Source organism: Gallinula chloropus, assembly GCF_964237585.1.
Source record: "Gallinula chloropus genome assembly, chromosome: 10".
NCBI classification, from domain to species: domain Eukaryota; kingdom Metazoa; phylum Chordata; class Aves; order Gruiformes; family Rallidae; genus Gallinula; species Gallinula chloropus.
Window position 1 is genome coordinate 22332531 of NC_140095.1, and position 13843 is coordinate 22346373.

Consider the following 13843-nt stretch of genomic DNA (forward strand, 5'->3'; position numbering starts at 1 on the left):
TCATTAATTAGTTCTCTCTGCGCTGGGCACCTCAGCGTGGCCTTAGGGCAGCAGCTGTCTCAGCTTCACAGGACACGTTCACACTGGTCTGGAGCTGGGTGCAGGCTGGCAGAGACCAGTGGGCTCTGGGACAGGCACCCCTGCTTCCCAGTGCCTCCTGCACCACTCAGAAGGCGCAAGGTGTGAACAGCACTCACTGCTCCCAGAGGCAGCACCCAGTAGGGCACCAGCCCTGTGCCTGTCTTGAGGGACCCGCTCCAGCTGCGCCCCTGTTACCACGACAGGGGATTGGTTTTGTGGGAGCCTTGAAGTGGCTCCAGGGTGGGAAGAGTGGAGATACTCATAATGTTGGTTACACGGGCCCGATGGCATAACCAGGCTGCCCAGTGAGACCCACACTGCTGTAGCTGTCACATGGAAAGGCACACTGTACTTTCACCAGGGTTAATCAGGGGATAACTAGACCGAGGATGAAAGTGTTATTCAGACCACTTTGGGAGTGTTGGAGGAAGGGAAGAAGGAGGGGAGGAAGAAGCCTGCTGAAGGAGGATTTGCTAGGGCAGACCTTCCAGAGGGTGACTGGAAACAGCAATTTCTGTTTGAGTTTAATCCTTGGATGCTGATGTGAGTGTGCACGAGGTCTCTGTGTGCTGCTGGGTCTGTTGAGCTGTCAGGGACCCCCAGGAGTGTTTGTGTAGCACATTGCTTTGTTGCAGTGCCCAGGAAATTCTAAAGGATTGTTGGATATATCCGTTCTTGGTCACAATGTTCTCTGATGTACAGGGATAGTTACCTAAATCAGTGGAACCTGATTCCCCCTTAGTGTCAGTTTTTGGAAACCAGGATCCTTGTGTGATGAATTCTCTCTGGCTGTGGTGCAGGAGGAGGATGCAGTTTTACTGCACAGCCTGTGCCCCCACGCTGCATGCTGTGTGATGGAGCAAACCTCTCACGTGTCTTCTCTTTGAACTGGCTGCCTTACACCGTGAGCAGCTGTGAAAGATTCTCTTCCCCTTTGCCTTTTTTGATGAGAACACATTATGCACTCGAGTTATGAATGAAAGATCAGAGCAGATCTGTCCACTGCTTTACTCTGTGCTTGTTAATAACCCCGACTTTGTGGCACTCACACTCCTGTGCTGGCAGATCCTTTTCTTGGGGAGATTCTGGAATTTAGTGCTGCTTTATGCTTTTTCTTCTAAGGGAAAGATTTGTTAAGGCTTCTTATTCACACACTGCTGGATTTCAGTGGAGGAGGTTTTTACTGGCTGTTAATTCACACGGCTGGATCAGTGGAGAGTGGGTTATTTTACCTCAGTATCATCCTTCCTCTTGCCTGGCTCACTTCTTGGGAACTCAGTTTCTAGAGCTACCTGGGTGATGGAAGGACCACTCCACCCGAGGGATGATGTGCCCCTCTTAGGAATGTGTCTGTAGCTCTGCAGGAGCCTGGAACGTTTTGCTGCTGGGGGTCTGTGACCGTTCCTTGCTGTGGATTGAGATCGGTTTGGAGTCATGTCTGGAAGTGGCAGCAGCTGCCTACGGGACGTGGTGTCTGGTTCTCACTGAGACTGGGTATGTCGCTCTGGCGTGATCCAGCATCAGGCCCAACACACCTGCTGGGGCCAGGCATTGCTTGTGCTCTTTGCCATGCTGCCCTTCTCAAAACACACACTCTTCTCTCTGGCTTGATGGAGTTTTGCCCTGGTGAAACGTTGCGTGACTCAGTATTTAGGTGAGACTGCTGAGCAGCCCTGACTGTGAGGGGATAGGTGGCTGAAGGATCCTGAGGTGGCACCTTGAAGTCCTTTCTGAATCAAAGCACAAGCTGAGAACTCCAAGTACTGGGTTTTTTCCTTCCCTTTTTTATTCCAACTATTGTGTGTAAAAGTCACCCAGAGTGATGAGAGTTCCCTGTGGCTTTTCAGCTGAAATCTTCTGCCCAAAGCCCAACTTAGACATTTGTTTCTTCCCAGAATTGCTCCTTCAACTTCAGCTGGAAATCACTGCTACTTCCCTGAGTGCCTTGAAGTTCTGCACAGCGTTGCTAAATGCTGATGAACTGCTCCTGCGTTTCTCACGATGCGTGGGCGCCTTGATCCGTATTTATAGCCTGTGTGTTCACACTGCGGGATGGGAGGTGAGGCGTACACATACCGTTGCTACTACAGCCCTAGCTGAATACTACCCTTTCTTGCTAACACTCGTTGCTGCTGCTTTTCAGACACCCACCTTTTTCCAGCCCCCACAGAATCTGATGAAGTCAGCTGTCCCATGACTTCCTGAAAGCAGAAACGCTAATTTAGCACTTTGTCACAAGGGATGACCTCAAACCTGTGAATGACGTCACATCATTAGTATATCAGGTTTAAGCTTAGCTCTGCTGTGACTTTTGGAACACATGCTTTAAGCTCAGGCTAAATTTTCCCCTAGCTGCATCGAAGGTTATGTAGGCATCTGGTGAAAGTGGAGCACGCTTCCCCCTCCTCCCTTTGATGGATGCTGCTTTGCTTTCCTGTCAGAAGCGGAGCTGCTCTCCGAGTCAGCTGCCTTGGGTTTGCAGCTGAAGAGCTGAGAACCATAGCGGGGTCCTGACACACATTTTACATTTAGGTCAGCAGTGTATTTGGCCCAGATTTTAAAGTTTCACTCTGCATTTGGGTGGGTTTGGCCGATGGCTTGTGTTTAGCAGGGAAGCGTTTGGTGATGCTCTTGCTGCTGAAGTCATTTCATCAGAGGGAATCATGTTACGTTGCAGCAAAATGATTGGAACGTCCTGCAGAAAGAGAGAAAAGCAGGTGCTGAATTTCCTTCACTTATTGTTTGAAAAGTGCAGATGCATTTCCAAAGCTGTTGTGATTGAAATTCTAAGGGGTTTGTTCTTTTCAAGAGCAACTCTGATGATAATTTTTCAGAAAGACTTAGAGCTTAAATATCTCTGTTGGCTAATCACACGGTACCCGTGTCAGAATGCCTGGCAGGAAGCAGGATCTTTCGTGAGACTCTCTAATCACCACACCATTCCCTATGTGCCTGTGTATCAGCCTTCCTCACTTGGCTCCACTCAGCCCCTAAAACTTCCACCCTGGGGATCTTTGCCCCCGGCTGGGTGGTTGGGACCCTGTGGGATCACAGATGGCTTCCGCCCCCTCCGAACAAGATGGGTTTTACTGGTGAGAGCGAATTGATTCTTCAAGCTCTGCCAAGGCAGCACTGGCTCTATGAAAATCGATTGAAATATTATTACAGCATGTTCACTAACGTGAATAACCAGTGTGGGGAAAGGATGATGCAATACCCCTCGCCTGGAACAGGGGCAGCACTAATGAGCTTGAATCCCACAGGGAGCTATCTATCATTCACCTGACTGGGCATGGAGGGGTTAAAGCAGGGACTGCACCAGGCTCTGTGGGGAGCATCAAGTTATCATGTTCTCACATTGCACCCTTAAATCTCCTCCCAAGGGTTATGGAGCACTTGACAAGTGCTTGTGCAGCCGCTCTGCTGGGACTGCGAGGCAAGATGCACAGTGCTCTGTCTTCTCCCCTCCTGAGACACCACGAGCCACCTCCGTGGCAGCACCAGGTTCTGCTGCTTTGAAAACTGGAAACCAGACCCAGAAGTCGAGGACAGCACCTCAGCTCAGGAGCCCAGAAGTGGGTTCAGAATAAACGAACTAAGGTAAAAACCAAGGGGTTCGATTCACTGCTCGACTCTCAGGGTTGAGTGGGGAAGGTCTGTAGGGACACGAATGATCTCCTGCCTTAGCCTTGGAAACTGTGGCCATTAGCACGCTCACTGGGTTTTTCATTACAGCCATGGTTTGGAAGAATCTCACCCAAGTATCTGCAACTTGAGCGTGGTCAGCAGGAAGCCCCGCACACGGTGACCTCCTCACACTGAGGTGTCTCTCTGAAGCATCCCCCGGGTTCTGGGCTTTGTTTCACCAGCCCTTTCGCGTTACCCACGTTGCTAACACGGTCCTGGACGTCGGCTGCACGCCCAGCCGTGAGCTCCCCGGGGTTGGGACCCGCCGTGCTGATCACTCGGTGAGCTCTGTCTCGGCGGCTCCATCGCTTCATTTCCGCGGATGTTTTGCGCGGTGCTTGTTTAACCGGAGGCACATGCTGAGCAGAGCGGCCCGGGGGGGTCCGGCCGTGCGGCCCGGAGCCTGGTCCGGCAGCGGGAGGAGCAGCGGCAGCAGCCGCCCGGCTCCCGGCCCCGCGGCGCGGCGGGGACGCTCCTGCGCGATCGCGCCGCGGCCGCGAGGTGGCGGTGTCGGCGCAGCCACAGCCGCGGGCAGCGCGGGGCGGGCGCGGAGCCACGGCCGCGGCTCCCCACGCCCCCCCCGCGCTACAGACCCGGCAAATGAAGTAGGTGCGGGACCGCTCCTGCCACGCCGAGCCTCCTTCGGGGTCGCACCTCCTCCTTTCCTCCCTCCCTCCTTCCCTCCTTCCCTCCCTCCCTCTCTCCCCTCCCTCCCGCGGCGGTGGCGGATCGCCGCCCCGCTGGCGCCTGCCCTTCCCGGGTCGCCGCCGGCACTGCTCCTCTCCCCGGCAGCGAGGCAGAATCACGGTCCTTCCTGAAAGCCGCGGCCGGGCGCGCCGGGCGCTCCCAGCCTGCCCGCCTGCATCGCCGGCTGAAGCCAGCGCCGTGTCTGCGCGGAGCCGGGCAAGGCACGTTTCGGCGGCGGGCGGGCAGGGGACGGGCGCTGCCGGCCGGTAGGGCACGGAGAGGATCGGAGCGGGGAGGAACTTTCCCCGAACTCGAGCGGAGCGGGCGGCAGCGCCTCCCGCCTGCCCCGGCAGCGGCCCCGGCGCGGCGGCTCCCGGCCCCGGGCGCTGTCCCCGGTGCTGGCGCTGGCCGCGGGGCTGGCTCTGGCGCCGGCCCCGGTCCCGGCCCGACTCCTTTAAGATGATGCAATCGGCATCGCCCGCCGCGCTCCCGGCCCCGCGCCGCTGAGCAGAGCCGCGCAGCGCGGCGCAGGGGCCCTGCGGCCCGGCGCAGCGGAGCGGAGCGGGGCGGCCCCGCAGCGCCCCGGCCCCGCCGGGCGCATGGGTGCGCCGCCGGCCGCGCTGCCCGGGCGGCTGCCGCCGCGGAAGCCGCCGGAGCCCGGCAGCCCGTAGCGCGGGCGGCGGGGTTTCTGCAAGTCATCCGAGCCGGGCGGCGGGCTCAGCCCGCGGCGCTGCCCCGCGCCCGCCGGCCCGGCCGGAGGCTCCGGGGGCTCTGGGGTTCGGGGGTGCCTGCGCCCCCGCCGTGCTGTGTGTGTTGGTCCCGCTCGCCGCCTGCCGTGGTTAACTTTCCCGTCACCCGCTTTAACTCTTGAGAGCGCCGTGGATGTTGCCGAGAGCACTTTCCTTGCCTTTGCTGCCCCTTGCTGGGATCGGATTCCGTACTAGCTGGACTCTGTGTGCCTGTATGTGTGTTCTGAGTGTCTTGCGATCTTGCTCTCCTTTACGAGAGCTGTGCGTTGATTAATTAGCCAAGGTAAGACTCGCTGTTCTTGTTCCCTTATCTGCATGTCTAAATTAGATGTTTAAAGTACGTATTTTCTTTTAAAGTGTGGACTCCTATGTAGTCCTTCCATTGCTGAGTGCTCCTGAAAAAAGAAGCCTAGAACTTGCACAAAATAGACCTTTTCAGCAGGAGAGCTAGCCTGGCTTTCTAAACTGATCTGCTTTTCTGTGTGGCAGCTTCTGTGGTGCTTAAAAGAGTAATTCCTGTCTTATTCTGTTTCTCCTTCTGACAGATCTGTGAATGACCACGGGCTTGGCTTGACCTTGATTGTGATGGTTTTGTTGGAAGATCTAATGGTGCGATTGCATTTCCTGCAGTGATTGCTCTCCAGCCTGCGTGGCTCAGGGCATCAGCCACCTCTGCCACGCCGTCACTCATGGACAATTCTGATTTTTTTTTAAACAACCCTTTTGGCTGTTTTCCTTTCCTGGCTTCCCCTTTGCCCCGCTTCTCCTCAGTGGTGGGAGCCTTATTCTACGCTTTGATGTGATTGATAGTCCTGCTGCTTCGTGCTCTGGTTTCTGTTTCAAAGTACAATGGCTCTGAGTGGCAACTGCAGGACTTACCTTCCTCCTCGAGAGCAGGGCACTGGGCTGCACTCCTTCCCGGAGGTCGTGGAGCTGAACGTGGGCGGCCAGGTTTACTTCACTCGCCATTCCACCTTGGTTGGCACCCCTCACTCCCTGCTCTGGAAAATGTTCACCCCAAAGAGAGACACAGCCAACGATCTGGCCAAGGACTCCAAGGGAAGATTCTTCATCGACAGAGATGGTTTCCTTTTCCGCTACATTCTGGACTATCTCAGGGACAAGCAAGTGGTTCTGCCCGACCACTTCCCAGAGAAGGGAAGGCTCAAGAGGGAGGCTGAGTACTTCCAGCTCCCGGACTTGGTCAAACTCCTGACTCCCGATGACAGCAAGCAAAGCCCCGACGACTATTGCCACAGTGACTATGAAGAGGTCTCCCAGGGCAGTGACACGAGAATATGCCCACCCTCGTCCCTCTTACCGCCCGATCGGAAGTGGGGGTTCATTACCATCGGGTACCGGGGCTCGTGCACTATCGGCAGGGAGAGCCAAGCAGACGCCAAGTTCAGGCGGGTCCCAAGGATTTTGGTTTGTGGAAGGATTGCTCTGGTCAAGGAGGTCTTCGGAGAAAGTTTGAATGAAAGCAGAGACCCAGACAGGGCTCCGGAGAGGTACACCTCCAGGTTTTATCTCAAGTTCAAGCACCTGGAGAGGGCTTTCGACATGTTGTCCGAGTGTGGATTCCACATGGTGGCCTGTAACTCCTCGGTGACAGCTTCCTTTGTCAACCAGTACACAGATGACAAGGTCTGGTCCAGCTACACTGAATACGTCTTCTACCGTAAGTACCATTTCTGGGGGGACCGTTGCTGCCTGGTGTAAGCTGCTCTCTCCCACCGACAGTACAATTCTCAAAGCACAGGGTTTGCCACGGGCCGAGTCTTGAGCTCTGGGGAGGGTGGGATGCGCTTCCAGTTAAGGTTTCGAAAGGTACAGCGAGGCAGGACTCGGTGGCTTGGTCTTGGCTAGGTGGCAGCACAGACTGCCAAAAGCCCCCCCGCCCCCGTCCCCGTGCTGAAGGATGCTGCTGTGGGGATCCGCCGCCCCAGTCCTCGCGCATCCCCGGTACAGCAGTGCGAGCCGCGCACACACTGCAGGTTCCAGTACAGAAAGCCTTCAAACGGGATTCAGTTTACAGAGGTAATAGCTGCTCGATAAGAGTCATGCCGAGTCAGCCAAGCCATCTGTCAGCAAACCTGACACACTTACCCGCAGGGCAGGGCAAACAAATCCCGTCCCCCTGGCTGCGGTTCAGCGGGAGGCCCCGGGCAGCCGCGGGTGTGCTGTGGAACGAGGGCTCCGAGCAGAGAGGCAACTTGCTGCGCCGTGTTATGCAATGTGCCCTGAAAAACAAACTATCCTCAATGAGAAGGACCTGCCCTGCCTACCACCCCGCATCCCAGCGCGTACTGGTGTGGTAATTTGGCTGATGGCTCTAGCAGGCTCATTAACTTCCCAGGGATATTCAGGTAGCGGCACCGTTACCAATGGTAACATGAGGGCAATTTTGATTCTGTAATTCTGTATCAGAAAATCGTTCCACGACTGCTGTGCTTAAATAATATTGGAGAGGTCCAAGAGGCTGTTCTCCTCCAGTGTCATTTGGAGAGGGTGCAGGATGGAACATCTCCCCAGACCATTTGGAGAGATGGGCTTGAGCCAGGTGCTGCTTGGGAGCGCAGGGTTTGGAGGGGGATAGTGCCCCGCTGGCTGCCCTGCTGCACTGTGTGTGGTGCTCACAGGTAACAGGAGAGCTGACAAAAGTTTCAGATGAAAGATGTGTCAGGAAGTGAATAGTCTGTGTGTGGTGCTGGATTCAGCGCCATCTACTCTTGTGCCTGTGCTCAACAGGCAGCCCGAATCTGCTTATGTAATGATGCTTAAGCCAGCATCCTGAAAAGCCAGCTGCATTTTTGACATGCATCGATTTACTTACGATCAGTTTTCTAGTGGGATTTCTTAGCAGAATGGTTCTAAGGTCATGGATCTGCTTATATCCTGACAGGAGTGGATGGGTTCCCTTATTAGGCTCCTTTTGTTTGGAATCATAGTGTCTTGTACAAATTATAGGAGGAGAATTAATGTAGTTAAAGGGATGGATTAGAATAAATTGTGTTTGCATTTCGATTTAAAACCAGAAAAGAAAGTAAGTCCCTTATAGGCACAAGGGTTGGCTAATGGAAGAGGGGATGAAGGTAGGTGTTGCATGAATTAGCAAACAGGCTCCTGATTTTCATGTTACTCAAATTTTTACCTTCAGCCATTGCTCGTCACTTCCACATCACTGCAGTTAGGGTTAGGTGCTGAGACGAGAGGTTCCTTAGACTTTTGGGGAGTAAAAGTCTGTTGCAGGTGTCACAAAACCTTCTCTCACCAGTGCAGGGAAAGCTCAATCCAGTTGCGTTCCAGGAAAGGCTGTTGTCCAGTTCAACAGGCTTTGCAGTCGGCTCCTATGGGTTTTGTGATTTTCAACGCTGATGCAGTTTCAGAGGGAGCTTTTTCAAGGGTCCTTCCCCAGTAACAGCTAAAGCAATGACTGGCATGCAGTATCACTCTCTTTGTACCTGGATCCGAATCGGGCCATCGCAGCCCATGCCGCTGGCTGCTTGCTGCGCCGGAGCTGCTGGTGGGCTGCAGAGGCTGTCTGGCCACATGCTGGGGTCTGGCCTCAGAGCAGGCACAGTACCTGCAGAATTCACCTGGAGCAAAAGCATCCCCTTTGCAAATCTCCTGAAATCATTTCATTTGGAACTTTGAGGACCAGTAAAATTGGCATCAGCATTTCTAGTGACAACTTCTTTGCAGCTCCTTACCCATAATTATCCGATTAGAAGCTGCCGACTGTGTCTGTGTGAGTGTTAATTCATCAGGCTGTTGTGATCAGTTAATGGGCCTAAACAGGGGAGGTGTTGGGTTCAACTGCGTCTGACTCCAGATGCATCGGATTCCCCATGCAGAGGTTGTCTTTGCAGAGCCCTTCACAGCTCCTGGTGCCTGGGGACTCTCCAGGGCCAGGGAAGGGTGGTTCTTTCCAAAAGATGAAGAAGAGGGGGAGGAAGATTTTTTGATTCACCGTGTACTCTGCGTGCCCCAGCTGCTGCTCAGGAGGTAAATGGCCATGGCTGGCATGAAGCTAAATGCCATCATCCATGTGCAAAGCCATTTGAAAGTAGATCAGCGGGACCGGAGGGGGTGTGAACGGTGCAGCTACTGATGGGTACGGTGTGCTGTTAACAGAATGGCACCATTAATATTGCATGACGTTTTCTCCCCCTGTTCAGATTTAGGTGCTATTAAGGCTGATGGGAGATTCATGTTCTCTGTGGAGGAGGTTTTCCCGACGTGCAGGGCAGGCAGGAAGCCTCCAGCGCAGCGAACCCGCAGCTGTTTGCCTGAGTGGGTGGCGAGATGGGCTGCAGAGCCGGCGCTGGGATGACAGTGCAGTCCTGGGAGCGCAGCTGGGCTCCACTCCAGTTTGAAACAGGCCGCTGCAGAGGAGGGCTGGCACACAGCCTCTGCCTCCCAGCCCTGTCACACAGCTCTTGGAAACGCAGCTCCTGGGGGGCGGCAGGGGGGAGGCAGGAGTCACAGCCTGGCTCCTGCTCACGGCTGGAGCATGAGTTGAGGAACAGAGCTGAGGTTCTCCTTCTGCATTTTCTTCCCCTCCAGGTTCTGTCCAAGTCATTTACTTAAATTTTATACTGGCTGTGGCTGGATTTCTGACCTGAAATGTTTTGTGGGTTGTGTGTCATCCCCCTTGCTGATTTGACAGTCTTGAAGTGAAACCTCATCTTACCCTCTCCAGAGCCTGGGTGGGCTTTTTGCCCACTGGTAGGAGGCTGATGTGCAGGGATGTTTGTGTAGTTGGGTTCAGGGTATCCCAGGATCAACAGAGGAATCCTCTTGGGTGGGGCTGTATGGAGGGAGAAGAAATGCCCAGGGATACTCTGGGCAGGCACACTGATGGCTGGTGCACACATACCTCTGGGAGCATCCCGGTGTCCTTTGTCCAGGACGATCCATGGGGACTCATGCCGCTCGCTGCAGCCCATCGCTTCGCAGAGCTGAGCCATCCCACACCGACGTACGTATCACTGACTCAGGAGTGGATTGTGTGGTGGGGGGTTGACTAACAAAACACAGAGCTCTTGCACAGTGACACCCACGGCTCTGCCGTCAGACGGGCTGGAGGCAAGAGGAATATCGCCTGGTTTCCTCTCTTTAAGCTGGGGCTGCTGTATGTTCTGGTAGTTGGTTCTGTCTGGTTTTAAATCAGTGAAGATCAAAATAAACCAAAAGATAACAAAATAGTCTAATCCCATGAATAATGCAGCCTTCCTTTCCTGTTGACAGGTGATGTTTCTGTTCCCAGGTAGTTGTTGTCATCAGCAGTGAATCTGGTCCACCTTGCTGAACAAAATTCCCTCTCCCAGGGAATTTTGCTCGTTGGCAGGTGGTGTGGCTGTAGTTGGCCAAGTCTGTTACCTTACCCACCCCAGAAGGGCCTTACCACCGGGTTTTTCGGTCAGACTTGAGCAATGGTTGGTTTTTTCCTGGTTTGTCATGGCAGTGTGGAAAGCCTGTAGAGTTTGGTGGTTATCACACTGATTAAAAATGCTGTTGTTTATTAGAAACCAGTAGGCTCCAACCTGATTGTTAGAACAGTCTGAAAACCCCCAGCTTAATGGATGACCTAAGCAAAACGTGGTTAAAAAGTTGATTGGACCCCGAGTTCATTCTAACCACGTGTGGGCAGTGAGGTGCAGGAACCAGCAAGGAGAGCTTTTGGGTACTGGCCTTTGTCTCTGCCCAGTATTTGTGGTGTGGCTGGTTATTTCGTAGCCCTTTGGACAGGATCTTAATCAGCTTGAGTATCTGAGCTAGATGTTAACGTGACTGTGTGGATCTGTCACCTCACTGCTCCAAAGTGCCACTTGATAATGCAGATCCTTCCTCTGCCACCACAGCCATGCAGCAGCTGGACAGATTTCCTGCCAAGGAGAACCCTGACCCCTCTGTCCCGCATCCCTGGAGGTCTGTGGTGGAAAGGGCTTGTGAGCTCAGGAGCTAAAATTCAGCACTTGCTGCTGTTGCTCTGTGGTGGTGAAGAAAGGGGCTGTAACAGCTAAAGGATTAACCAGGGAGGTTGGCATTTAGGGGAAAAAAAACCCAAAACCCGGTGCATTTTAAACTGTAGTAGAGCTGGATGTTTTCCAGGGACAGTGTGCACGACTGATGGATCCACCAGGGTTTTGCTGGGATGGAAGTAGATGTGTGCCTGTGAGATGTTCCCACTGGTGTCCCAGGGAGGTGTGGGAACAGAGAAGGCCCAGTCTGCTGCCCTGGGATGACAGGTCGGGGGGGAAGTGACCCAGCATCCCTGGGGGGCTCCCACTGCCCGGTGTGCTGTGGCTTCACTGGGTCTGAGCAGGTCTAGGGGTTCTAGAGGCTCTGAAGTGTCGTTGTGGTTCTTACGGCAGCAAATTCCAAAAGAGCAGAGGAATGTAAATAAGAAAACACAACACAGATATTTGCCATTCAGTGAGTATCTGCAACATATTGTACACACAGACAAACGCTTCCGTGCAGCAGGTTGGGTGGGTTTTTTTCCCTGGATTTGTTTAAATTTGTAACCACAACATTTTCTCAGTTTCTTCGCCTTTTCTTCGCCTTTTCAAGTTCAGGGCCAATTTCCTACAGTAAATACAGAGAGAAGCAGCACAATCTAAATTGCCTCTTGCAAGGGGCAGCAGGAACCTTTGAGGAAACTTGCTCAGAATGAGATCTTTGTAAAGGCAGAAAATAGGCTGGAGTGAGATGGATTTAAGTGAAATTGCTTAAATCGTCACCGAAGCATAATGGTGACTGAGTTAGTGGTCAGAGTCCTGCTCGGGGGATTCCACCCTGCTCCAGGGGCTGCTGGGGTCCAGGGAAGCATCGCTGCCTTACTGGTCTCCTCCCAGTAACCCACACGCTTACAGAACAGCCGGCCTCACGCCTCAAATCGGATGAGGAAAGGGAGCATGTGATGGGGGCAGGGGCAGTGCCCATCACGGGTGACACCTCCTAAGTCTGTGAAGGTTCTGGCCTGACTGAGGAGATGTGGTACAGAAGCTTGGAGCAGGGGACAGCGTCTCCCTTCGCTGGGCCAGTGCAGGAGGCTGGTGCAGGAGGCTGGTGCAGGAGGCTGTGCAGGAGGCTGGTGTCAGGGTTTCCTAACAGCCGTGTAACGAAAGCGAGCGGTCTCAGCTTGTGGGAACGCTGTTTATGTTTCACTGTCAGGGTGTCACTGTGGAAATACCCATAAACAGAACAGGATCGATCGGAGCACGATCCTGCTGACCACTCTGCTGACCATCAGCCACGTGCGATGCCCTTGCGCCCGGCAGCACGTGCTGGTGGGAGCACTCTGGCTGTAACAACCCCACGGGCGCAGGGAGCTGGTTCATGAGTTGCTGGGGTTAAAAGTGTCCTGGTGTTTCTCCAGAATCCACTGACAAAGTGATTAGCAATTCATAGGAGCTCATTGATTAGCTGCTAAGGCTCAGATAAAAAATTCCTCTACTGAAAATACAGGGGAGACCCCTGGCCATCCTGGTTTGACATCCAGCCTGAGAACCTCGGAAACAAACTCCTTTCAGTGCACTGGTGAAAATCCCTGGAGCTGCGCTGTGCTTCAGACCTGGGGCTCTGGAGTTTGCTGGGAAAAGACTGTGGTATTCCCAAGCCTTCCATTTCAAATGGGGAAACAAACCTGAGTTCTGGTGTGTGCTTCTAGAAGAACTGAGTGATGCTGGAGGGAGCAGCAGCCTGAGGGGTGCTCTCATGCCCCCCGGAGCTCAGGCTGTGGGTGGGAGTGGAGCCCCGGCACTGCTGATCCCACATTAGTCTTTGGCCAGGGCCTGAAAGCCAAATTTAGAGGAAAAAATGTTTAATCTCTCTACAGAGTTTGGAGGAGCCTTACTTCAAGACTTCATATTGAATTTCCATCAAACTGAATCAGAGTGTATTTTTACACCAGAATTAAATCAGGCTGAAATAGAACCCAGTGGAACATGCTGATTTTGACTGAATTTTGCACTTTAAATATTCTCAAAGCCAAAAACTCGGAGCAAAGCTTGAGTGAGCAAAAAGCACACTGTCACCATCAGAGCTTGGAAAAATGTTTATTTGGGTGCCTGCAAAGGGGATTTTACTGAATTTTTCTCAGCTCAGAGTTTTCCCTGGTAGTGTGGGAAATCCAAGCTTCTGTTCCACACAGGCTGAGATAAAAGGGGGACTGCAGAGCTGAACCCCAACATGGGGAAGCGACGATGGCTTTTTGCATGCTCCTGTGAAGCTGTGATTGCTGGTCCTTGGCTACACTGGGTATGACACCCCTGTTGGTAACGGGTCCTTTCATGTGCCAGTTGAACAGTTTTCTCTCTCAGCATCGTTGCTGGTGGCAGATGAGCTGGGTGTCAGAGCAGGGGGCAGGGGCTGCTGCAGCACTGGGGGGTGCTGACTGGAGGTGTAACCCACCCTTGCTTCTAACATGCAATAAGGAGGAGCTTGATGAGTCACTGATTATCATAGGAGTATTTAGGCTTTGGGCTCCTTTGGGTTTCTCTCTTAGTTGTTAGGTGACAGAGTCAGTGTGGGGCTCGTCCTCAGGAGCGATCCTGGTTCTTTTCCTGTGGTGATGTTGCAGCACAATCATGGATAAAGCTTCAGTCTCCTCGCAGAGTCCAAGGGAGGGT

General features: G+C 53.6%; 1 protein-coding gene across 1 annotated transcript in view; it reads left to right on the forward strand.

Annotated features, from left to right (window-relative positions):
• Positions 1-5369: 5369 nt before the first annotated feature.
• Positions 5370-13843, forward strand: part of KCTD16 (potassium channel tetramerization domain containing 16) — a 52239-nt gene continuing 43765 nt past the window's right edge. Inside the window, exons 1-2 of the mRNA XM_084268821.1 lie at positions 5370-5487; positions 5750-6885. Of these exons, the coding sequence (XP_084124947.1) occupies positions 6054-6885 (832 nt within the window). The 5' untranslated portion in view covers positions 5370-5487; positions 5750-6053. The remainder of the gene's footprint in view (positions 5488-5749; positions 6886-13843) is intronic.